At 40.1% G+C, this 27,231-nt stretch overlaps 1 protein-coding gene across 1 annotated transcript in view; it reads right to left on the reverse strand.

Annotated features, from left to right (window-relative positions):
- The window catches only part of LOC128649249 (spindle assembly abnormal protein 6 homolog), a 445,197-nt gene that overhangs the window by 290,115 nt on the left and 127,851 nt on the right, over positions 1–27,231 (reverse strand). The window contains exon 3 of the mRNA XM_053702402.1: positions 12,964–13,043. Within this exon, the coding sequence (XP_053558377.1) occupies positions 12,964–13,043 (80 nt within the window). The remainder of the gene's footprint in view (positions 1–12,963; positions 13,044–27,231) is intronic.

The raw sequence follows: 27,231 nt of genomic DNA on the forward strand, positions 1-27,231 counted from the left end.
ATAGCCAGAGGACTGTGAATCCCTCCTTGATGATTGATGTATGCCACAGTTGTGACATTGTCTGTCTGAAAACAAATGAACGATTCTCTCTTCAGAAGAGGCCAAGACTGAAAAGCTCTGAAAATTGCACGGAGTTCCAAAATATTGATCGGTAATCTCACCTCCTGAGATTCCCAAACTCCTTGTGCCGTCAGAGATCCCCACACAGCTCCCCAACCCGTGAGACTTGCATCTGTTGAAATTACAGTCCAGGTCGGAAGCACAATAGAAGCCCCCTGAATTAAACGATGGTGATCTGTCCACCACGTTAGAGAGTGTCGTACAATCGGATTTAAAGATATTAATTGAGATATCTTTGTGTAATCCCTGCACCATTGATTCAGCATACAGAGCTGAAGAGGTCGCATGTGAAAACGAGCAAAGGGGATCGCGTCCGATGCAGCAGTCATAAGACCTAGAATTTCCATGCATAAGGCTACCGAAGGGAATGATTGTGACTGAAGGTTTCGACAAGCTGAAATCAATTTTAGACGTCTCTTGTCTGTTAAAGACAGAGTCATGGACACTGAATCTATCTGGAAACCCAGAAAAGTTACCCTTGACTGAGGAATCAATGAACTTTTTGGTAAATTGATCCTCCAACCATGATCTTGAAGAAACAACACAAGTCGATTCGTATGAGATTCTGCTAAATGTAAAGACTGAGCAAGTACCAAGATATCGTCCAAATAAGGAAATACCACAATCTTGAAACCAATTCTGTACCCTTCTGAAACAATGTTCTGAATCCAAAGATTGTGAACAGAATTGAACCAAATTTCTTTGAAAAAACGTAACCTGCCCCCTACCAGCTGAGCTGGAATGAGGGCCGCACCTTCATGTGGACTTAGAAGCAGGCTTTGCCTTTCTAGAAGGCTTGGATTTATTCCAGACTGGAGATGGTTTCCAAACTGAAACTGCTCCTGAGGATGAAGGATCAGGCTTTTGTTCTTTGTTGAAACGAAAGGAACGAAAACGATTATTAGCCCTGTTTTTACCCTTATATTTTTTATCCTGTGGTAAAAAAGTTCTTTTCCCACCAGTAACAGTTGAGATAATGGAATCCAACTGAGAACCAAATAATTTGTTACCCTGGAAAGAAATGGAAAGTAGAATTGATTTAGAAGCCATATCAGCATTCCAAGTTTTAAGCCATAAAGCTCTTCTAGCTAAAATAGCTAGAGACATAAACCTGACATCAACTCTGATAATATCAAAAATGGCATCACAGATAAAATTATTAGCATGCTGAAGAAGAATAATAATATTATGAGAATCATGATCTGTTACTTGTTGCACTAAAGTCTCCAACCAAAAAGTTGAAGCTGCAGCAACATCAGCCAAAGATATAGCAGGTCTAAGAAGATTACCTGAACACAGATAAGCTTTTCTTAGAAAGGATTCAATTTTCCTATCTAAAGGATCTTTAAACGAAGTACCATCTGACGTAGGAATAGTAGTACGTTTAGCAAGGGTAGAAATAGCCCCATCAACTTTAGGGATTTTGTCCCAAAATTCTAATCTGTCAGACGGCACAGGATATAATTGCTTAAAACGTTTAGAAGGAGTAAATGAAATACCCAATTTATCCCATTCTCTGGAAATTACTTCAGAAATAGCATTAGGAACAGGAAAAACTTCTGGAATAACCACAGGAGATTTAAACACCTTATCTAAACGTTTAGAATTAGTATCAAGAGGACCAGAATCCTCTATTTCTAAAGCAATTAGTACTTCTTTAAGTAAAGAACGAATAAATTCCATTTTAAATAAATATGAAGATTTATCAGCATCAATCTCTGAGACAGAATCCTCTGAACCAGAAGAGTCATCAGAATCAGAATGATGATGTTCATTTAAAAATTCATCTGTAGAGAGAGAAGTTTTAAAAGATTTTTTATGTTTACTAGAAGGAGAAATAACAGACATAGCCTTCTTGATGGATTCAGAAACAAAATCTCTTATGTTATCAGGAACATTCTGCACCTTAGATGTTGAGGGAACTGCAACAGGCAATGGTACATTACTAAAGGAAATATTATCTGCTTTAACAAGTTTGTCATGACAATTAATACAAACAACAGCCGGAGGAATAGCTACGAAAAGTTTACAGCAGATACACTTAGCTTTGGTAGTTCCAGCACTAGACAGCGATTTTCCTGAAGTATCTTCTGACTCAGATGCAACGTGAGACATCTTGCAATATGTAAGAGAAAAAACAACATATAAAGCAAAATTGATCAAATTCCTTAAATGACAGTTTCAGGAATGGGAAAAAATGCCAATAAACAAGCTTCTAGTAACCAGAAGCAAAGAAAAAATCAGACTGAAATAATGTGGAGACAAAAGCGACGCCCATATTTTTTGGCGCCAAATAATACGCCCACATTTGTTTGGCGCCTAAATGCTTTTTGGCGCCAAAAATGACACCACATCCGGAACGCCGACATTTTTTGGCGCAAAAGGACGTCAAAAAATGACGCAACTTCCGGCGACACGTATGACGCCGGAAACAGAAAAGATTTTTTTGCGCCAAAAAAGTCCGCGCCAAGAATGACGCAATAAAATGAGGCATTTTCAGCCCCCGCGAGCCTAACAGCCCACAGGGAAAAAAAGTCAAATTTTTAAGGTAAGAAAAAATGATTGATTCAAACGCATTATCCCAAATATGAAACTGACTGTCTGAAAATAAGGAATGTTGAACATTCTGAGACAAGGCAAATAAATGTTTGAATACATATATTTAGAACTTTATAAATAAAGTGCCCAACCATAGCTTAGAGTGTCACAGAAAATAAGACTTACTTACCCCAGGATACTCATCTACATGTTTGTAGAAAGCCAAACCAGTACTGAAACGAAAAAACGTCGATCTGAAAAGGGAGGTAAGAGATGAATCTCTACGACCGATAACAGAGAACCTATGAAATAGACCCCGTAGAAGGAGATCACTGCATTCAAACAGGCAATACTCTCCTCACATCCCTCTGACATTCACTGCACGCTGAGAGGAAAACCGGGCTCCAACTTGCTGCGGAGCGCATATCAACGTAGAATCTAGCACAAACTTACTTCACCACCTCCATAGGAGGCAAAGTTTGTAAAACTGAATTGTGGGTGTGGTGAGGGGTGTATTTATAGGCATTTTGAGGTTTGGGAAACTTTGCCCCTCCTGGTAGGAATGTATATCCCATACGACACTAGCTCATGGACTCTTGCTAATTACATGAAAGAAATAGTGAGATATCTTGCAGAGGGATGCAGCACTCTTAAAATTGCAAAGCTTCTGAAGCGTGATCATCGAACAATCAAGCGTTTCATTCAAAATAGTCAACAGGGTCGCAAGAAGCGTGTGGAAAAACCAAGGCGCAAAATAACTGCCCATGAACTGAGAAAAGTCAAGCGTGCAGCTGCCAAGATGCCACTTGCCACCAGTTTGGCCATATTTCAGAGCTGCAACATCACTGGAGTGCCCAAAAGCACAAGGTGTGCAATACTCAGTGACATGGCCAAGGTAAGAAAGGCTGAAAGACGACCACCACTGAACAAGACACACAAGCTGAAACGTCAAGACTGGGCCAAGAAATATCTCAAGACTGATTTTTCTAAGGTTTTATGGACTGATGAAATGAGACTGAGTCTTGATGGGCCAGATGGATGGGCCCGTGGCTGGATTGGTAAAGGGCAGAGAGCTCCAGTCCGACTCAGACGCCAGCAAGGTGGAGGTGGAGTACTGGTTTGGGCTGGTATCATCAAAGATGAGCTTGTGGGGCCTTTTCGGGTTGAGGATGGAGTCAAGCTCAACTCCCAGTCCTACTGCCAGTTTCTGGAAGACACCTTCTTCAAGCAGTGGTAAAGGAAGAAGTCTGCATCCTTCAAGAAAAACATGATTTTCATGCAGGACAATGCTCCATCACACGCGTCCAAGTACTCCACAGCGTGGCTGGCAAGAAAGGGTATAAAAGAAGAAAATCTAATGACATGGCCTCCTTGTTCACCTGATCTGAACCCCATTGAGAAACTGTGGTCCATCATCAAATGTGAGATTTACAAGGAGGGAAAACAGTACACCTCTCTGAACAGTGACTGGGAGGCTGTGGTTGCTGCTGCACGCAATGTTGATGTTGAACAGATCAAAACACTGACAGAATCCATGGATGGCAGGCTTTTGAGTGTCCTTGCAAAGAAAGGTGGCTATATTGGTCACTGATTTGTTTTTGTTTTGTTTTTGAATGTCAGAAATGTATATTTGTGAATGTTGAGATGTTATATTGGTTTCACTGGTAAAAATAAATAATTGAAATGGGTATATATTTGTTTTTTGTTAAGTTGCCTAATAATTATGCACAGTAATAGTCACCTGCACACACAGATATCCCCCTAAAATAGCTATAACTAAAAACAAACTAAAAACTACTTCCAAAACTATTCAGCTTTGATATTAATGAGTTTTTTGGGTTCATTATGAACATGGTTGTTGTTCAATAATAAAATTAATCCTCAAAAATACAACTTGCCTAATAATTCTGCACTCCCTGTATATATATACACATATATATATATATATATAGAGAGAGTGAGAGTGAGAGTGAGAGTGAGAGTGAGAGTGAGAGTGAGAGAGAGAGAGAGAGAGACTTCAATTATCCATACCCTTTGAGGATTATCTGAATTAGATGCTTTTGATGAACAGTAAGTTGCTTTTCAGTTAAGTGAGTAAATGTCTCTGAGCATTTTATATGCGGTACAAATAAGCCACTTTTCTTTGCAACAATAAGTCTAGTGAACTCCTTATGTTTTGATTACAGTGTGTATTATAAGAAGGCAGATTTATTATTTATTATCTGTTGGCATATTCCATAGCCACCCACTTCACTGTCACTGACACATTATTACATTACATTATATATTGATATACCACACATGTGCTTTGTAAAAGTATACACTTTGTTGACATTATACAGAAATGTAATTGTTTTTGTTTAACATACATCCCCTATTGATTGCTTTGGATGTATTTTGATTGGCTGAAATTTGATGGGGGAGGGGTTTGAGTCATTATTTAACATTGCTTGTTTCACATTTTGGGTTGTCTGAGGAAGGGGTGAATGCCCCGAAACGTCACTGCCGAATAAATATTTGTTGTTTTGAAATCCAGTGAGTGCTTATTCCTATTCAGATTATATATATATATATATATATATATATATATATATATATATATATATATATATATATATATATATATATATATATATATATATATATATACATACATACACATATACACACACATATACATATATATATATACACACACACTATACATAACTAGTGTATATATATATATATATATATATATATATATATATATATATATATATATATATATATATATATATATATATATATATATATATATATACTGTATATATACCGTCATTATACCTCACTTTACAGCACTTTGTGGAGCTGAAGTTCAACCTCCAAGGATTTTGAAACAGTGCTGTAATCATTGTGAGATTGCGAGAAAAGTGATTGTCACCATTTTGTTATGCGCAGCTCACTTTGCATTACAGTGCAATCTATGTCTCAGTGTTATAGTCTGGCAAATTTTACTACAGTAATTGTCACTATTTTACAGGTACAGTATTTATTGAATACTAATTGAATACTGTGCTAGTGTTAAACTAAACGTAGTGCTATTGCACCCCTAATATATGCGAGTTCAAACATGTTTTCAAGTTTTTAAGCACACTGGCAAGTGAAAAGAAAGCTAAAACCGCCTTGTTTTACTTTAAGGCGGTTTTCACTTTACAGCGGGGCTCTGATCCCTAACCCGCTGTATGAGTGAAGAATACCTGTATACACATTATAGAGGTTTGTACCTTTTAAAAAAAAAGTCATGTTAGTGGTCCACGGGATTCAAAATTATGAGTTTAGTGGTCCCCGAGGTCCTAAAGGTTGGCGACCCATGCTCTAGAGGACACCGAATGAAACCGGGAGGTTAAAAGGCGGACCCTATACTGAGGGCACCACAGCCTGCAAAACCTTTCTCCCAAAAACAGCTTCTGCAGAAGCAAAAACATCAAATTTGTAAAACTTTGTAAAAAAGTGTGTAAGGAGGACCAGGTAGCCGCCTTACAAATCTGCTCCATAGAGGCCTCATTCTTTAACGACCAAGATGAAGACAAAGCTCTAATTGAATGAGCCGTGATCCTCTGAGGAGGCTTTTGTCCTGCTGTCTCATAAGCCAAGCGAATCAAGCTCCTCAACCAAAAAGACAAAGAAGCAGCAGAAGCCCTCTGCCCCTTGCACTTCCCAAAATACACCACAAAAATAGATGTAGATTGGCTGAAATCCTTTGTAGCCTGAAGATAAAACTTCAAGGTGCAATCCACATCCAGGTTATGAAGTAACCTCTCCTTTGAAGAAGAAGTGTTAGGACACAAAGAAGGAACAACTATTTCCTGACTGATGTTACGGCTAGACACCACCTTGGCGAGAAGCCCCAACCCAATGCAAAGTACAGCCTTATCCACCACTGCTTGAAGAACCTTTCTCCCAAAAGAAGTCTCAGAGGCAAAAGTATCAAATTTATAGAATTTAGAAAAAGTATGAAGGACCAAGTTGCAGCCTTGCAAATCTGCTCCACAGAAGCTTCATTTTTGAATGCCCATGAGGAAGAAAAAGCCCTCGTGGAATAAGCCGTAACTCTCTCTGCAGGATGTTGTCCAGAGAGCGAATGATACTCTTCAGCCACAAAGAAAGAAGTAGAAGTAGCTTTCTGTCCCTTACGTTTTCCAGAGAAAACCACAAATAAGACAGAAGTCTGACGAAAATCCTTAGTCGCTTGTAAATATAACTTTAGGGCACGAACCACGTCCAGATTGTGCAGTAGTCGTTCCTTCTTAGTAGAAGGATTAGGACACAAGGAAGGAACAACAATCGCCTGATTAATGTTCCTGTCGGAAACTACATTAGGTAAAAAAACAAATTTGGTACGCAAAACTACCTTATCCAAATGAAAAATAAGGTAAGAAGAATCACACTAATGCCGAGAGCTCTGACACTCTGTGAGCAGAAGAAATAGCAACAAGAATCAAAACTTCCCAAGATAACAACTCAATATCTAAGGAATGCATAGGCTCAAACGGAGCCCCCCTTGAAGAACTGTAAGGTCTAGATTAAGACTCCAAGGAGGAGAAACTAACTTTAGGGAGCTTGCTGATAAGCCCTTCTCCAAACATTCTTGGAGAAAGGACAGAACTCTAGGGATCCTAACTCTACTCCAAGAGTAGCCCATGGATTCACACCAATGTAGATATTTACGCCATATCTTGTGGTAAATCTTTCTAGTCACAGGTTTATGAGCCTGAATCATGGTCTCAATGACCGAATCCGAAAATCCACGCCTGGACAAAATTAAGCATTCAATCTCCAAGCAGTCAGCTTCAGAGAAACTAGATTTGGATAAAGGAAGGGCCCCTAAAGTAGAAAGTCCTTCCTCAACGTAAATCTCCAAGGTGGAAAAGATGACATGTCCACCAGGGATGCATACCAAGGCTTCGAGGCCACGCCGGTGCAATGAGGATCACCGATGCCCTCTCCTGCTTGATTCGTGCAAAGACCCGAGGTAGCAGAGCGAACGGAGGAAATAGGTATGCAAGACTGAAATTCCAAGGTACCGCCAGGGCGTCTATCAGTACAGCCTGAGGGTCCCTTGACCTTGATCTGTACCTCGTAAGCTTGGCATTCTGCCAAGATGCCATGAGATCTAATTCCGGCTGACCCCATTTGAGAATCAGGCTGGAAAACACTCCCCCGGGTGAAAGGTCTGTCTGCTCAGGAAGTCCACCGCCCAGTTGTCTACTCCTGGGATGTGGATCGCTGACAGACAACAATTGTGGGTCTCCACCCATTGAATTATCTTGGCTACCTCTGTCATGGCCAAGGAACTCCGCGTTCCTCCCTGATGGTTGATGTAAGCCACTGAAGTTACGTTGTCCGACTGGAACCTGATGAACCGGGCCAAGGCTGAGGCCAGGCCAGGCCAGAAGAGCATTGAAGATTGCTCTCAGCTCCAGAATATTTATGGGAAGAACAGACTCTGACTGAGTCCAAGTTCCCTGAGCCTTTAGAGAGCCCCAGACTGCTCCCCATCCCAGAAGGCTGGCGTCTGTTGTCACAATCACCCAGGAAGGTCTGCGAATGCAGGTTCCCTGGGAGAGATGATCCTGAGACAACCACCAAAGAAGAGAATCCCTTGTCTCCTGCTTCAGCTGTATACGCGGAGACAGATGCGCATAATCTCCATTCCACTGACTGAGCATGTCCAACTGCAGAGGTCTGAAGTGTAAACGAGCGAACGGGATGATGTCCATTGCCGCTACCATCAGACCGATTACCTCCATGCACTGAGCCACTGATGGCCGAGGAGAGGACTGCAGCGCTAGGCAAGAATCGAAAATCTTTGATTTCCTGGCATCTGTCAAAAAAAATTTCATTTATAGGGAATCTATTATGGTTCCCAGGAAAGTTACCCATGTATTTGGAACTAAGGAGCTCTTTTCCAAATTCACCTTCCATCCGTGAGAGCTCAGGAAAGATAATATTTCCATGTGGGATCTTGCTTGTTGAAAGCATGGAGCCTGAACCAGGATGTCGTCCAGATAGGGCACCCCTGCAATGCCCCGTAATCAGAGCACCGCCAACAGGGATCCCAGAACCTTTGAGAAAATTCTGGGAGCTGTGGCAAGGCCGAAAGGAAGAGAAACAAATTGAAAATGTTTGTCTAGAAAGGCAAACCTTAGAAACTTGTGATGATCCCTGTGTATGGGAACATGCAGGTACGCGTCCTTTAAATCCACGGTTGTCATAAATTGACCCTCTTGGACCAAAGGGAGAATGGAACAAATAGTTTCCATCTTGAAGGACGGTACTCGAAGGAATTTGTTTAGACTCATGAGATCTAAAATTGGTCTGAAAGTTCTCTCCTTTTTGGGAACCACGAACAGATTGGAATAAAACCCCAGACCCCATTCCTTCATTGGAACAGGAACTATCACTCCCAGGACGAAGAGGTCCCATACACAGTGTAAGAACGCCTCTCTTTTTGTCTGGTCTACAGATCATTTTGAAAGCAGAAACCTGCCTCTGGGAGGAAAATTCTTGAACTCTATTTTGTATCCCTGGGACACTATGTCCACTGCCCAGGGGTCTTGAACATCTCGAACCCAAGCCTGAGTGAAGAAGGAAAGCCTGCCCCCCACAAGATCCAGTCCCAGATCGGGGGCAGTCCCTTCATGCTGACTTTGATTCCACAATAGGCTTCTGGGACTGCTTTCCTTTGCTCCAAGACTGACTGGGTCTCCAGGAAGGCTTGGACTGTTCTTGTTTGGAAGAGGAAGAATTTCCCTTGAAATTTCGAAAGGAACGAAAATTAATCTGACGGCCCTTTTGTTTGCTTCTCTTATCCTGAGGGAGAAGATGGCCCTTTCCTCCTGTAATATCAGAGATTATTTCCGTCAAGCCTGGTCCAAACAATGTCTTACCCTTGCAAGGAATCGCTAAAAGTTTAGACTTGGATGACACATCTGCAGACCAAGGTTTTAACCATAAAGCTCTGCGGGCTAGTACAGCAAAACCTGAAATCTTTGCTACCAGTTTGATAACCTGTAGGGAAGCATCAGAAATAAAGGAATTAGCCAACTTAAGGGTTTTAATCCTATCTTTGATCTCATCAAGGGGAGTGTCTGTCTTAATAGCATCAGACAACGCATCAAACCATTATGCCGCCGCACTAGTGACGGATAAATACTGCAGGTTGCCATTGTAAACCCTGGTGTACATACATCTTCTTGAGTAACCTCTCTAATTTTTATCCATAGGATCTTTAAAGGCAAAACTATCCTCTATGGGGATGGTAGTCCTTTTGGCCAGAGTGGAAACTGCCCCTTCCACCTTAGGTACTGTTTGCCAAGACTCCTTGATAGAGTCTGCTTTGGGAAACATCTTTTTAAAAATAGGAGATGGAGAAAAAGGGATACCCGGTCTCTCCAATTCCTTAGCAATGATCTTAGTAGCACGATCTGGTACAAGAAAAACCTCCACCAAGGAAGGTACATCAAAATATTTGTTTAGCTTACTGGATTTCTTAGGATTAACTACGACCGTGGTGTTGCTCTCGTCCAATGTAGCTAAAACCTCCTTGAGTAACAGACTGAGGTGTTCTAGCTTAAACCTGAAATATACAACTTCAGTGTCAGCAAGAGGAATTACACTGTCAGAATCTGAAATTTGACCTTCAGATGCTACCGAAGTATCCTCCTCCTCAGGCTTCTGGGAGGGGGCATTCGAAAAAGCAACAACTGCGTCAGAAACCTCGCTTACTGAAAGTTTGTTTTTCCTCTTACGCTTTCCCTGCAACATGGGAAAAGCAGACAACACATCAGAAACGTCAGAAGACATGAGAGAAGCAATGTCTTGTAACGTAACCCCAGGAGAAGTTAAAGAGGAATTGCAGGGCACTACATGTGTTGAGGAGAAAGCTGCGGCATATATTGAACATTGTCATTAGACTCCTGAACAACATCCATCTTGGAAAATGTTGAGGAACAAAAAGGGATTGGTGGTTCCACATTGGCATCAAAACACAAAGAACAAGTGACATTTTGCAAAGCCTCTTGGGTCCATTCTGACTCACAATGTTTCAAATTAGCAATAATTACCTCAAATTTTTAATAAAAAATAAAATTGAGAAAAATGTTACGGTCTCTAAATTTTAAACGGCAATTTTTTTTACTTAAAACTGCAGAAAGCTGTATTAAGCTAAATAAATGAAAAGAAACACCTCTACACCTCAGCTGCTCTGCGGAGGTGCCTAACTGCCCTGCAAACACCGGAGTTTAGTCCCTGTTAGTAGCTAAATGATCCGGACTTCAGCAGCAGACGAGATGAGCCGTTTTCCAGTCCTAGAAACGTATGCTTTGAGAAAACCATGTGTTTTTAGACAACCCCTTGAATTCTGTCTCCTCCACAATCGGAAGTAAGAAAGAAAGTGGCGCGCAGATTGCTGCCTCGCTTAGCTCCGCCCCTCGTTGGCGTCTCAAAATAACAATCTCCCGGTCAGCATATTGTTTTATAGTTTAACCGCCGGGAGAAGTGAAACCACCAGTATATACCAGCCAAACAACCTATTCTCAGCCCCAGTACCTGCATAACCTGCTTTCTGAGAGTCCTCTCCAGTATAGGAGAGTTTAAGTGTCCCTTCAAAATAAAATGTTTTGACTTAAAATAGCCCATCATTTTGACACTCTCTTGTTTTTGAATAAAGTGCCCACTTGTTCTGAGTGCTTCTTCCCCAGAAATAAGTATTCCCCTCAGGCTTTCAGAATCAGGGCAGCATAAATTATATGGGAGGCGCAGTGAGAATTAAGTCCCACAAGTTCCCATTGCTCTAAAGCCACCACTGCCCTACTAAAGAGACCGATGTGGACTACGGCTACACCCTAGAACAAAGCAGCACAAACTTGTACTACTCAAAAAATAAACTCTTGATTGAAGAATCCCTTTCTAACACCTAACTTTATCACTTCCTTGTTCTAACACAGGCAAAGAGAATGACTGGGTGGGAGGGAAGGGAGGTGATATTTAACAGCTTTGCTGTGGTGCTCTTTGCCACCTCCTGCTGGGCAGGAGTGATATATCCCATTAGTAATTAGATGATCCATGGACTTGTCATTAGAAAAAAAGTATTTTAAAGTCAAGCCGCCGGGAGAAGTGAAAACCACACCAATTTGAGCCTCATTTATACTCCTCAGCCCCAGTGCCTGCTACTACTGCCTACCTTTATATGCTCCCCCACTATATAGGAGAATGTCTGGTGTCACATAATTGTAATAAAGTGCCCAGTTTTTCCTGTATACATCCCAGAAAAATTAAACTCAACACTTACCTCAGAAATCTGCAAGGCAGCTCACTAGGTTTGAGAGGCATGATCCCTCACATGGACCTGTGGAAAAAAGAAACAAAGACTGTAATCTTACTCAGGCTTTCAATGTTAGGGCAGCATTAAATACATGGTAGGCGCAGTGAGGATTGTACCCCACAAGTTCCCATTGCTTGAAAGCCACCACTGCTCGACTAGGACAAAACAGAACAATCTTGTACTGCTTAAAAAATAAAATCTTGCTTGAAGAATCTTCTTTCCAACACCTAACGTTACCACGTCCTTGCTCTAACATAGGCAAAGAGAATGACTGGGGTTGGAGGGAAGGCAGGTGATATTTAACAGCTTTGCTGTGGTTCTCTTTGTCGCCTCCTGCTGGGCAGGAGTGATATTCCCAATAGTAATTAGATGACCCGTGAACTCATCGTGTCATTCAAAAGAAAAGGTAAAAAGGAATGAAAGTAAAAATGTATTACTTGCAAACTATACCCCCCCCCCACACACACACACACACACACACAACTAAAGAATTAAAGGATCAAAACAAGGATCAGCATTTACACTGCAGCATATCAATGCAGGTTCGCTTAAACAAAAAGAAGAAACTTCCATCAAATTGCTCAGCGGACAGTTTTAAACAGAATGCTGGAGTAGAGCCAGTAGGGGTTTTCTTAAAAGCCTATGAAAGGATGTCAAATAAATGAACATTTATGCATATCACCTATATAAATACGAACATGCAGAATATCCCCCAAATGTATTCAGACAAGTAATGGTCTGCAAAGCAAGCATGTTAATGGATTACATTTTAATACAGGTCTTGACAATGCTAATAAAATAAAATTAGCAAATTAGGCATCTGCAGTGTTAAAGGACCACACAATTGTGGCACAGCTGCTGTTAAACAGATTTATTTAAGTATGGATTGCGAGCTATCACAAGAAAATGCAATTATTTTAAGATATATTGGAATTTACCTTTGAAAGTCTTCCTCCCCTAGAGTGAGATTATACAGAAAAAATGGATCCGTATCATCAGACAGTCTAACAACTAAATCCTAAAATAAACAAAGCAGAAAAAAATTTGGGAAAATAGGAACATAATTTCATAATAATAGTAAAAAGTATAATTTTTGTAGACAACCAATCTGTACTTTTTAGAATCTAGCGACACAAATAACAGAATCAAATCATTATCTGTCTTTTATATTAAGTTTGAAGATTTTTTTCAATAGTGAATTTAAATGTTCAAAACATTAAAGGTATATGAGACCTCTTTTTTTTTTTTTATTTGGTGATTAGATAGAGCAGGGGTCAGCAACCTTGGGCCCCCAGATGTTTTGGAACTACATTTCCCATGATGCTCAGACAGCATAAAAAGAGTCTCAGCATCATGGGAAATGTCATTTAAAAACCTCTGGGGGTCAAAGGTTGCTTACCCCTGAAATACAGGATACAATTTAAAGCAATGTCCCAATTCACTTCTATCAACAAATTTGCTTCATTTTCTTGATATGCTTTGTTGAAGGAGCATCAATGCACATGCTGAACACATCAGGGAGAGCCAAAGACAAAAGGCATACATATGCAGACACCTATCAACAGCTAGATCAAAAAGTGAATTGCTGCTCCTCAGCCTACCTAGGTATGCTTTTCAACAACAGATACCAAAAGAACAAATCCCAAAAGAAAAATAAATAGGTTTTTCCTCCCTTTAAAACTAAGCAAAACACCTAAAAACAGCAGTGAAGTTTAGTAAGGTATGCCCCCAAACCACTACAGCGATAGGCAGTCAAACAGCATATGATCTTCCATGTTCGGATTTGCCCTGTACCAGCATTGCAGATCGCAAGCAAGAAACTATTGGTAAGTTAATCGGGAGTGGAAATTATAGGAAGTCACAATCATCAGCCACATTTTGCTCAGAAGCTGCAGTGCTAAGGCCAGTGATGCAAAATTTATATGCTCTAATAAATTAAAGCATGTTATTTCTGTAAGCTGCATGATAATGCACCTTTATATCTGTAAAGAATTTTGCGGTCAATAATGCCACTTTATTTTGTCAATATGAGTATATTATTTTAGGGGGTTGGGGTTTCCACCAATTTCCCTGTTCCCCAGAACAAAAAGGACCCTTGCTAACCAATAACAAACTAAAACATTTTAAGGGCTTTACCATTAATTGTTGTTTGCACACATGAAGGAAAAGGAGATTGGGTAGATCTGCGCTCCTTTCTAACTTTATTGTAGTTTAGCACTGATTCAACTTAAAAGGGACAGTCTACAATATAATTTTTATTGTTTTAAGAGATACATAATCCCTTTATTACCCATTCCCCAGTTTTGCAGAACCAACACAGTTATATTAATATACTTTTTACCTCTGTGATTACCTTGTATCTAAGAACCTTCTGACAGCCCCCTGATCACATGACTGTGACTATTATCTATTGACTTGCATTTAGCATTGTGTTGTCCTAAATCTTAAATAACTCCCTGTGCGTTAACACATTGTTAACTATATGGCCCACGTGAACTATCAAGTATTTTGTTGTGAGAAGCAATTTAAAAAGCATGTGATTAGAGGCAGCCCTCAAGGGCTTAGAAATTAGCATATGAGCCTACCTAGGTTTAGTTTCAACTTAGAATACCAAGAGAAAAAAGAAAATGTGATGCTAAAAGTAAATTGGAAAGTTGATTAAAATTACATGTCCTATCTGAATAATGAAAGTTTAATTTTGACTATACTGTCCCTTTAAAGGGATATTAAACCCAATTTTTTTTCTTTCATGATTTAGATAGAGCATGCCATTTTAAGCAACTTTCTAATTTACTCCTAATATTTTTCTTTGTTCTCTTGGTATGTTTATTTGAAAAGCAGGAATGTAAACTTAAGAACCAGCCCATTTTTGGTTCAGACCTGAGTTGTACTTGCTTATTGGTGGCTAAATGTAACCACCAATCACAAGGGCTAACCAGGATGCTGAAACCAAAAATGGGCCGGCTCGTTCTCTTGGTATCTTTATTTGAAAAAATAGGAATATAAGCTAACGAGACGACCCATTTTTAGTTTCAGCATCCTGGCTAGCACTTGTGATAGGTGGCTACATTTAGCCACCAATAAGCAAGTGCAACCCAGGTTCTGAACCATAAATGGGCCGGCTCTTAAGCTTACATTCCTGCTTTTCAAATAAATAAATTTATCAGATGAGCATAAATGTTCTTATTTCTTGACACAGTGAGTCCACGGATCATCATAATTACTGTAGGGAATATCACCTCCGACCAGAAGGAGGAGGCAAAGAGCACCACAGCAAAGCTGTTAAATACCACTCCCCTACCCACAATCCCTAGTCATTCGACGAAAGGGAAAGGAAGAAATATAAGGTGCAGAGGTGCCTGAGGTTTATAGAAAAATAAACTGTCTGAAAAATACAGGGCGGGCCGTGGACTCACCGTGTCAAGAAATAAATAAATTTATCAGGTAAGCATAAAATTTCTTTTCTTTCCAATGACACGGTGAGTTCACAGATCATCATAATTACAGTTGGGAACCAATACCCAAGCCAGAGTACACAGATGATAAGGGAGGGACAAGAGAGTAAACCTAAACAGAAGGCACCACCGCTTAAGAACCTTTCTCCCAAAAGAAGCCTCACCCGAAGAAAAAGTATCAAATTTGTAAAATTTTGAAAAAAAGTGTGTGAAGATGACCAAGTGGCAGCCTTGCAAATCTGTTCCACAGAAGCTCCAATTTTGAAAGCCCAAGAAGAAGAAACAGCCCTCGTGGAATGAGCCGTGATTTTCTCAGGAGGCTGCTGTCCAGCAGTCTCATATGCCAAGTGAATAACACTCCTCAGCCAAAAAGAAAGAAGTAGCCGTAGCTTTCAGACCCTTGCGCTTCCCAGAAAAAAACAACAAACAAAGAAGAAGACTGGCGAAAATCCTTAGTCGCCTGCAAATAATACTTCAACGCACAAACCACATCCAGGTGGTTTGATTAGGACACAAAGAAGGAACAAGGATTTCTTGATTAATATTCCTATCCGAAACCACTTTGGGAAGGAAACCTAAGTCAGTACACGCAGGACCACCTTATCAAAATGAAAAATAAGGTAAGGAGCTTCACACTGCAACGCTGAAAGCTCCGAAACTCTTCGAGCCGAAGAAATATCAACCAAAAACAAAATCTTCCAGGATAACATCTTGATATCCAAAGAATGCATAGACTCAAACGGAGCCTGTTGAAGAACTCTAAGAACCAAATTAAGACTCCAAGGAGGAGTAACAAACTTAAACATAGGCCGGATTCTAACCAGGGCCTGACAAAAAGATTGAAGATCTGGCACATCCGCCAGATGCTTGTGTAACAAAATAGATAAAGCAGAAATTTGACCCTTCAAGGTACTTGCAGATAAACCCTTCTCTAGACCCTCCTAGAGAAAAGACAAAATCCTAGGAATCCTAACTCTACTCCAAGAGAACCCTATGGATTCACACCAATACAGATATTTACTGCATATCTTATAGTAAAATCAAACACAGGAAAGAGGCGCCGTATGTGTGAATCTGAAGAAGCCAACGACAAATATAAGACATGTGCAGGGTACTCACAATGTGAAAAGGCACTCCAATGTGCCTATAGGGGCAGGCTGGTATTCACAGCAAACCAGCTGGCTGAACCGGCTAACCAGGATACCCAAGGTAGAGGACTCTATGTCTTGATGGACTGTGTATACTGGATCCAGCAATGTGGGAACAGGAGCTAGGTGCAAACACAGGCACACCACTGTGTGAATCTGTAGGAGTACACAGGTAAATATGCAATCTGTGCAGGGTACTCACATTCTGTAGCGGCACTTAGTTGTGCCAGTAGAGGCAGGCTGGCTTTTTCAGCAACCCAGCTAGCTGTGTAGAGTATGAAGCAGGATACTAGGCAGCAATCAGGATTGGCAGGTAGCTCAGAAATGGACAATTGCAATGAGGATATATGATTAAAAGAAGGATTTTAATAAAAATTAAAAGCAATAAAATACATATATTCCTCATGCACAGTAAGTAAGTAGCATGCAACGCGTTTCTCGGTGTCAACCGTTTCCTCAGGCATGTGTTCTAACTCTACATAAACATCTTATAAAGGCCTGAGCTACCTGTATTGCCCCCCCTTCATGACAAAAGAAACCAATCACAAAGGCCCTTTGTTTAATTGCCCATTAGTTGATACACCTGCACACTTCTCATACCAAACCCTAATATGCTTGCAGGGCTTGTACATGTGTTGTATTAAATGGGAGAGGAAAACCTAACTAAATGTATTTTTGAAAAAAGTGCCCCAGTTAAGGATCATAATAACATTACTGAATGTTTAAAGAATAACATATATGCTCCCGGTATGTGGCTTTAAATAAATAACATACTCTCTGCGATTGACCTCATTCTATAACCATAAACCAAATATTCATACCTGTCTGCTGGTCTTTGGCGTAGTACCTAACAAATACACAAAATATCCAAATATCGAAATTTTTCTATATTAAATTGGATCACTAATCGCCTAATACACACAATTTTGTCAAAAACAAATGACCGCCACCCAGATCGTAAAAAGTAAACAATCCTCTGTGATTGTTTGGCGTCTGACGTCAACGCCAATGATAGGCTGATAGGTTCCAACTTTCTAACCAATCCTAAATGAGAACCGCTACACACCCCCACTGGAGCGTGTCCGCGAATCTTCAAACTCCTAACAAATGGAAAAAAGGCTCTCTCATTGAAGTCCTCGGTGCCCACAGCCCTCTGTAAACATTACCAGCACCGGCTCTGGTACCGATCAGTGTCGCAAGCTAGATCCAGCTCCCGCATATGGGCCGATTTAGGGGAAACTTCTCCCAGCTCAGGTCCATCAGCGGCAAGACTCACCTCCTCACTACGTCACTCAGCTGTCAGCAACATCCTCCGTAAATACTCCCACAACTGGGTACACTCGCTCCTATGGCTAAGCGATACTAGTGCCAGCAGCTATTCCTGTTGTTTAGCCTATGATGCAGCAAGGTATCTAATGGGTGACATTCTATATATGGCAAGAAAAGTTGAAAAGATTATCGCCACTATATGATCCAAAATGAATCTCTACCTAGTGCCCCAATATAAAACCCAAAACAAAAACGAGACAAACTGACCCTCTACATGGTCATAACCACCATGCTTGGTGGTCCATACCTAAACTAGGTGTGCTCTCCGCACACTAATATTTATAACAAGTGTAACAAGTAAACGTGCTAATTTTTTTAGAGTCCAATACACTCACTGGTCTATATTGTATTAACAACATTTTCTCTTTATAAAATACTGTATGTCAGAAAATGATTTACATATTGTAACCCTTGATTGATAAGGTACAATGACCTACCAAACCCCTTATATACCACACTATCAACCCTGCCAGTGCTATGCATTAGAGTTATACTAAGAAGGTCATTAGTTATAAACCACTATGTGCATATGACCATGATAAAAAGTGCTTCACATATTGTGACCCTTATTTATTAATATATATAATAATAATATCATACCATTCTCCTCATACTCAAATACTTCTAACCTTACTGGTGCCATAAATAACTAAATGGTCCTAAATCCCTACCGAAAATAATCATGTGAATAATGGACAAGTGATAATAAATTAACCCAAACTTTTATCCTATCTCATTTAACATAATACATATGTAAAATCATCAGTGAAGGTTCCTGGTCATGATATACCATTAAGCGTGATATATATACAATCATAAACAATTATAGTGATGGTGATGACTAATGTTGTGCGTGATGTATATACTAAATCAAAAATGGTCTGTGTATATAAGAACTTCTCAAATGGGAATGTGTTGGAATCTTTGTGTGATGTAATTTTGTTGCGTAATCTCCATATAGTGGTATATGTGTATAGTGATATCCCTATGTACCTGAAAGAACAATTAGCTCTAGGTGTGTGTATATAGAGAAATGGGCAGATGTCAACATAGGATTAAACTCCGGTTCACAAAAAAGTGCACAAAATCATACAAAGCTTGCAGTGTCTATCACTTCATTGAGACCTGATGGAAACAACGTTTTGAACCTATAGATCCAATAGGTCTCTCTTTGTCGGAGTCGTGAGAACCTGTTATATCTGCGACTAGGTGGAATACTTTCTAAGGGGGTAATTTTAAATCTACATCTCCCTGCAGTGTGTTCCTGGCAAACATGTCTAGGTACACTGTGTTTCATAGATTTGTTTTTAATGTTTCTTAGATGTTCGCTCCACCTGATTCTTATTTTCCTGCGGGTTCTTCCAATATACTGGACCCCACATTCACAGATAAGTACATATATTACATATGAAGAGTCACAAGTTAATCTAGAGGTTATCTGATGTTGTTCTCCAGTTGTGTAAGATGTCACATTAGAAGCTTTATGGGTAATATAATCACACATAAAGCACCGGGTCTTGCCACACCTAAAGCTGCCCTTAAGTAGGTGTCGAGTTGTCATCAGTGCAGATTTATTTAAGGTATTTTTCTGTGTTGTACCTTTAGATAGCATAACCACTTTACTGGGTGCTAATTTTTGTTTTAAGGTAGATGCCCTGCGATATACAATCTTGGGTCGTCCAGGTAATGTTTTCTTCAAAATGGGGTCTCTCATAAGGAGTGGCCAGTGTTTGTCTAAGATTTTTCCTATGGCTTTGTGATTAGAGTTATATTGGGTCACAAAAAGAGGGATCTCCTTAAATGAGTCCTCTTGTTTTTTCTCATCATTGTTTTTTGTTGACAAAAGTAATTTAGTCCGATTGAGTTCCCTAGCTCTTTCGTAGCTATTAGTTACCAGTTGTAATGGGTAGCCTTTCTCTAGAAATCTTGACTTGAGTGTTTGGGATTGTTCATCATACTTGTCTATAGAGGAGCAATTGCGTCTTATTCTACAAAACTGGCTGAAAGGGATATTTTTCTTCCAGTTTAGTAAGTGGTTGCTGCCAAAGTGTAAGAAATTGTTACAGTCAACTTGTTTAAAATAAGTTGCAGTACAAACATTGCCATCAATGTCCCATGTAAGGCTTAAATCCAAAAATTCTATTGTGGATTGCTGTATGTTGGAGGTGAAACCAATGCCCATATTGTTATTGTTAAGATGTAGTACAAATTCTTTTGCCTCAGCTAAGGAACCATCAAAAATAAACAAGAGATCATCTATGTACCGGCCATAGAACACCAGATTGCCCCACCAATTCGAGTCATAAATATACAGCTTTTCGAAATGGCCCATAAAGAGATTAGCAAAACTGGGGGCAAATCTGGTGCCCATGGCCGTACCTTTGATCTGCAAATAAAATTCATCTTGAAACTGAAAATAATTATGATGTAAAATAAAATCAATCAATGTGAGCAAAAATTCCTTTTGTGTTTTGGGCATATATATGTCTCCCTCTAAATATAAACTAGTGGTGAACAAACCTATCTCATGCGTGATGTTGGAATACAAAGATCCTACATCACAAGACACCCATAGGGTATTGGTATTCCTATTTAGTTTAATCCGGGATATCTTGTCCAATAGATCTTTAGTGTCTTTAATGTATGATGGTAGATTACACACATATCTCTGAAGATAAAAATCTACGTATTCCGACAATTTGTCCGTCAAGCTGTTAATGCCAGCAATAATCGGTCTACCTGGAGGCACTTTATCATCCTTATGTAGTTTTGGAAGATGGTAATAAAAAGGTATATCGGGATGATTTGGCATCAGATATCGTTTTTCTTTTTTGTTTAGAATACCAGAAGTGTGACCGTATTCCAGAATTTTTTCCAATTTTTTGGAAAATTCCAAGGTAGGATCAGATGTCAACTTTCTGTAGTATTCTTGATCCCAAAGGATGCGTTTGGCTTCCTTAAGGTAATCACAAAGATCTTGTAGAACAATCCCACCCCCCTTATCAGCCTGACGAATGACCAAATTGTCATTCAAAGTCAGGCTATATAATGCTCTTGCCTCATTAGGCCAGATTTTTTTATTTTTGGGGATGTGATTGGGGATTTTCTCCCAATCTTCCAATACCAGCTGTTGAAAAAGGTCGATGTAAGATACATCCTCTTTCGGGGGGGACCATGTAGAAGGGGGGTGGAGAGGAGTATGTAAATATTCCTCAAAAAGAGTTTCTGTGATTTGACTGGGATCACAATAGAGAAGATTGGATGATTCTCTTTCTCTTTGTGAATCTAAAGTAATAGGTATACCTGATATATTGCGGTTCTTCATCATTTTTAATGCAAAATATCTTTGCAGAGACAGTTTTCGTGTGTATCTATTCAAATCTACAAATAGATTGAAAAGATTATGTGTGCTGGGAGGACAATAGGATAAACCTCTACCTAGAATTCTAACTTCATCATCTGTGAGGATGTGTGAGGACAGATTGAAAATTCCACTTTTCAATTTTTGTAGTTGTGCTTTTTGGTGGGTTTTCCCTCTGCCTCGTTTTCCCCGTTTGGGTACGGTCTCTTTTTTTGGTTTGGTGCTTGTGGTGTTGGCCTCCTCCAAAGAGGTGCCAACTGGGGGGTCTCTAAAAAAACCCCACCGGACGTGGAAAGGAATTTTTGCTCACATTGATTGATTTTATTTTACATCATAATTATTTTCAGTTTCAAGATGAATTTTATTTGCAGATCAAAGGTACGGCCATGGGCACCAGATTTGCCCCCAGTTTTGCTAATCTCTTTATGGGCCATTTCGAAAAGCTGTATATTTATGACTCGAATTGGTGGGGCAATCTGGTGTTCTATGGCCGGTACATAGATGATCTCTTGTTTATTTTTGATGGTTCCTTAGCTGAGGCAAAAGAATTTGTACTACATCTTAACAATAACAATATGGGCATTGGTTTCACCTCCAACATACAGCAATCCACAATAGAATTTTTGGATTTAAGCCTTACATGGGACATTGATGGCAATGTTTGTACTGCAACTTATTTTAAACAAGTTGACTGTAACAATTTCTTACACTTTGGCAGCAACCACTTACTAAACTGGAAGAAAAATATCCCTTTCAGCCAGTTTTGTAGAATAAGACGCAATTGCTCCTCTATAGACAAGTATGATGAACAATCCCAAACACTCAAGTCAAGATTTCTAGAGAAAGGCTACCCATTACAACTGGTAACTAATAGCTACGAAAGAGCTAGGGAACTCAATCGGACTAAATTACTTTTGTCAACAAAAAACAATGATGAGAAAAAACAAGAGGACTCATTTAAGGAGATCCCTCTTTTTGTGACCCAATATAACTCTAATCACAAAGCCATAGGAAAAATCTTAGACAAACACTGGCCACTCCTTATGAGAGACCCCATTTTGAAGAAAACATTACCTGGACGACCCAAGATTGTATATCGCAGGGCATCTACCTTAAAACAAAAATTAGCACCCAGTAAAGTGGTTATGCTATCTAAAGGTACAACACAGAAAAATACCTTAAATAAATCTGCACTGATGACAACTCGACACCTACTTAAGGGCAGCTTTAGGTGTGGCAAGACCCGGTGCTTTATGTGTGATTATATTACCCATAAAGCTTCTAATGTGACATCTTACACAACTGGAGAACAACATCAGATAACCTCTAGATTAACTTGTGACTCTTCATATGTAATATATGTACTTATCTGTGAATGTGGGGTCCAGTATATTGGAAGAACCTGCAGGAAAATAAGAATCAGGTGGAGCGAACATCTAAGAAACATTAAAAACAAATCTATGAAACACAGTGTACCTAGACATGTTTGCCAGGAACACACTGCAGGGAGATGTAGATTTAAAATTACCCCCTTAGAAAGTATTCCACCTAGTCGCAGATATAACAGGTTCTCACGACTCCGACAAAGAGAGACCTATTGGATCTATAGGTTCAAAACGTTGTTTCCATCAGGTCTCAATGAAGTGATAGACACTGCAAGCTTTGTATGATTTTGTGCACTTTTTTGTGAACCGGAGTTTAATCCTATGTTGACATCTGCCCATTTCTCTATATACACACACCTAGAGCTAATTGTTCTTTCAGGTACATAGGGATATCACTATACACATATACCACTATATGGAGATTACGCAACAAAATTACATCACACAAAGATTCCAACACATTCCCATTTGAGAAGTTCTTATATACACAGACCATTTTTGATTTAGTATATACATCACGCACAACATTAGTCATCACCATCACTATAATTGTTTATGATTGTATATATATCACGCTTAATGGTATATCATGACCAGGAACCTTCACTGATGATTTTACATATGTATTATGTTAAATGAGATAGGATAAAAGTTTGGGTTAATTTATTATCACTTGTCCATTATTCACATGATTATTTTCGGTAGGGATTTAGGACCATTTAGTTATTTATGGCACCAGTAAGGTTAGAAGTATTTGAGTATGAGGAGAATGGTATGATATTATTATTATATATATTAATAAATAAGGGTCACAATATGTGAAGCACTTTTTATCATGGTCATATGCACATAGTGGTTTATAACTAATGACCTTCTTAGTATAACTCTAATGCATAGCACTGGCAGGGTTGATAGTGTGGTATATAAGGGGTTTGGTAGGTCATTGTACCTTATCAATCAAGGGTTACAATATGTAAATCATTTTCTGACATACAGTATTTTATAAAGAGAAAATGTTGTTAATACAATATAGACCAGTGAGTGTATTGGACTCTAAAAAAATTAGCACGTTTACTTGTTACACTTGTTATAAATATTAGTGTGCGGAGAGCACACCTAGTTTAGGTATGGACCACCAAGCATGGTGGTTATGACCATGTAGAGGGTCAGTTTGTCTCGTTTTTGTTTTGGGTTTTATATTGGGGCACTAGGTAGAGATTCATTTTGGATCATATAGTGGCGATAATCTTTTCAACTTTTCTTGCCATATATAGAATGTCACCCATTAGATACCTTGCTGCATCATAGGCTAAACAACAGGAATAGCTGCTGGCACTAGTATCGCTTAGCCATAGGAGCGAGTGTACCCAGTTGTGGGAGTATTTACGGAGGATGTTGCTGACAGCTGAGTGACGTAGTGAGGAGGTGAGTCTTGCCACTGATGGACCTGAGCTGGGAGAAGTTTCCCCTAAATCGGCCCATATGCGGGAGCTGGATCTAGCTTGCGACACTGATCGGTACCAGAGCCGGTGCTGGTAATGTTTACAGAGGGCTGTGGGCACCGAGGACTTCAATGAGAGAGCCTTTTTTCCATTTGTTAGGAGTTTGAAGATTCGCGGACACGCTCCAGTGGGGGTGTGTAGCGGTTCTCATTTAGGATTGGTTAGAAAGTTGGAACCTATCAGCCTATCATTGGCGTTGACGTCAGACGCCAAACAATCACAGAGGATTGTTTACTTTTTACGATCTGGGTGGCGGTCATTTGTTTTTGACAAAATTGTGTGTATTAGGCGATTAGTGATCCAATTTAATATAGAAAAATTTCGATATTTGGATATTTTGTGTATTTGTTAGGTACTACGCCAAAGACCAGCAGACAGGTATGAATATTTGGTTTATGGTTATAGAATGAGGTCAATCGCAGAGAGTATGTTATTTATTTAAAGCCACATACCGGGAGCATATATGTTATTCTTTAAACATTCAGTAATGTTATTATGATCCTTAACTGGGGCACTTTTTTCAAAAATACATTTAGTTAGGTTTTCCTCTCCCATTTAATACAACACATGTACAAGCCCTGCAAGCATATTAGGGTTTGGTATGAGAAGTGTGCAGGTGTATCAACTAATGGGCAATTAAACAAAGGGCCTTTGTGATTGGTTTCTTTTTTCATGAAGGGGGGGCAATACAGGTAGCTCAGGCCTTTATAAGATGTTTATGTAGAGTTAGAACACATGCCTGAGGAAACGGTTGACACCGAGAAACGCGTTGCATGCTACTTACTTACTGTGCATGAGGAATATATGTATTTTATTGCTTTTAATTTTTATTAAAATCCTTCTTTTAATCATATATCCTCATTGCAATTGTCCATTTCTGAGCTACCTGCCAATCCTGATTGCTGCCTAGTATCCTGCTTCATACTCTACACAGCTAGCTGGGTTGCTGAAAAAGCCAGCCTGCCTCTACTGGCACAACTGAGTGCCGCTACAGAATGTGAGTACCCTGCACAGATTGCATATTTACCTGTGTACTCCTACAGATTCACACAGTGGTGTGCCTGTGTTTGCACCTAGCTCCTGTTCCCACATTGCTGGATCCAGTATACACAGTCCATCAAGACATAGAGTCCTCTACCTTGGGTATCCTGGTTAGCCGGTTCAGCCAGCTGGTTTGCTGTGAATACCAGCCTGCCCCTATAGGCACATTGGAGTGCCTTTTCACATTGTGAGTACCCTGCACATGTCTTATATTTGTCGTTGGCTTCTTCAGATTCACACATACGGCGCCTCTTTCCTGTGTTTGATTTTAGATTTATAACCTTTGGAGGGTGAAGATCGAGTGCTGCCTCCAGTCCCATAGAAGACAGATACCTATACTAGATTGGGTTATCCTGGACTTTGTATATTTGTCTATCATCCTGATCTAGGATTGGGTATAATATTGTGAATACACACACTTACATTGTATCTATGTTATCTTAGTACTTTGTTGATTGTTTGTCTGAAACATCCATATATGGTCACGTGGGCCTACATATATATTATACACCGTTCTTAGTAGCGCCCCCTATTGGGTTATTCCCTTTGTTCTTATATCTTATAGTAAATCTTTCTAGTTGCAGGCTTGCGAGCATGAATCAAAGTCTCAATTACCGACTCAGAAAACCACCGCTTAGAAAATATCAAGCGTTCAATCTTCAAGCAGTCAGCTTCAGAGAAACGAGATTTAGATGAAGGAAGGGACCCTGAAGTAGAAGGCCTTCAGCGGAAGTTTTCAAGGTGGAAGAGATGACCTCTCCACCAGATCTGCATACAATATTCTGCGAGGCCACTCTTGTGAGATGAGAATCACTGATGCCCTCTCCTGTCTGATCCGAGCAATGACCCGAGAAAGAAATGCAAACAGAGGAAACATGAATGCCAGACTGAAATTCCAAGGAACTGTTAGAGCATCTATCAGAACAGCCTGAGGGTCCCCTTGACCTCGACCCATACCTCTGAAGCTTGGCATTCTGGTGAGATGCCATGAGATCCAACTCGGGCTGTCCCCATTTGAGAATCAAGCTGGAAAACACCTCCGGATGAAGTTCCCACTTCCCCGGATGAAAAGTCTGTCTGCTCAGAAAATCTGCTTCCCAATTGTCCACCCCTGGAATGTGGATCGCAGACAGATAGCAGTTGTGAGTCTCCGCCCACTGAAAAATCTTGGCTACCTCTGTCATGGCCAAGGAACTCTGAGTTCCTCCCTGATGATTGATATAAGCCACTGACGTTATGTTGTCTGACTGAAACCTGATAAACTGGGCTGAAGCTGAGGCCAGGTCAGAAGAGCATTGAAGATTGCCCTCAGCTCTAGGATATTTATGGGAAGAACCGACTCCTCCCGAGTCCATAAACCCTGAGCCCTTAATGGACCCATCCCAGCAGACTGGCATCCGTGGTGACAATCACCCAGGTAGGTCTGTGAAAGCAGGTTCCCTGGGAGAGAAGATCTTGAGACAACCACCACGGAAGAGAATCTCTTGACGCCTGATCAAGTACAATTTGCGGAGACAGATCTGCATAATCCCCGTTCCATTGTCTGAGCATGCATAACTGAGATGGAACTGAGCAAACGGAATGATGTCCATAGCTAACACCATCAGACCAATAACCTCCATACACTGAGCCACTGACGGCCGAGGAAAAGGGAAAGAAAAGAGTTTAATACCTATGTTCTTCTCTCCTCTGTCAGAAAAATCTTAATTTCCAGAGAATCTATTATGGTTCCCAAGAACACAACCCTTGTAGCTGGAATCAAGGAACTTTTTCCTAAATTCACCTTCTATACGTGGGAGCGCGCCAGCTGAAAAGATGATGCCTGAACCAAAATGTCATCCAGATAAGGTGCCACTGCAACACCCTGCAACCTGAGCACTGCCAACAACGCTCCCAGGACCTTTGAGAAAATTCTGGGAACTGTTGCAAGACCGAATGGAAGAGCCACAAACTGAAAGTGTCTGTCTAGGAACGCAAACCTCAAA

The sequence above is a fragment of the Bombina bombina genome, chromosome 2, assembly GCF_027579735.1.
Source record: "Bombina bombina isolate aBomBom1 chromosome 2, aBomBom1.pri, whole genome shotgun sequence".
Taxonomy (NCBI): Eukaryota; Metazoa; Chordata; class Amphibia; order Anura; family Bombinatoridae; genus Bombina; species Bombina bombina.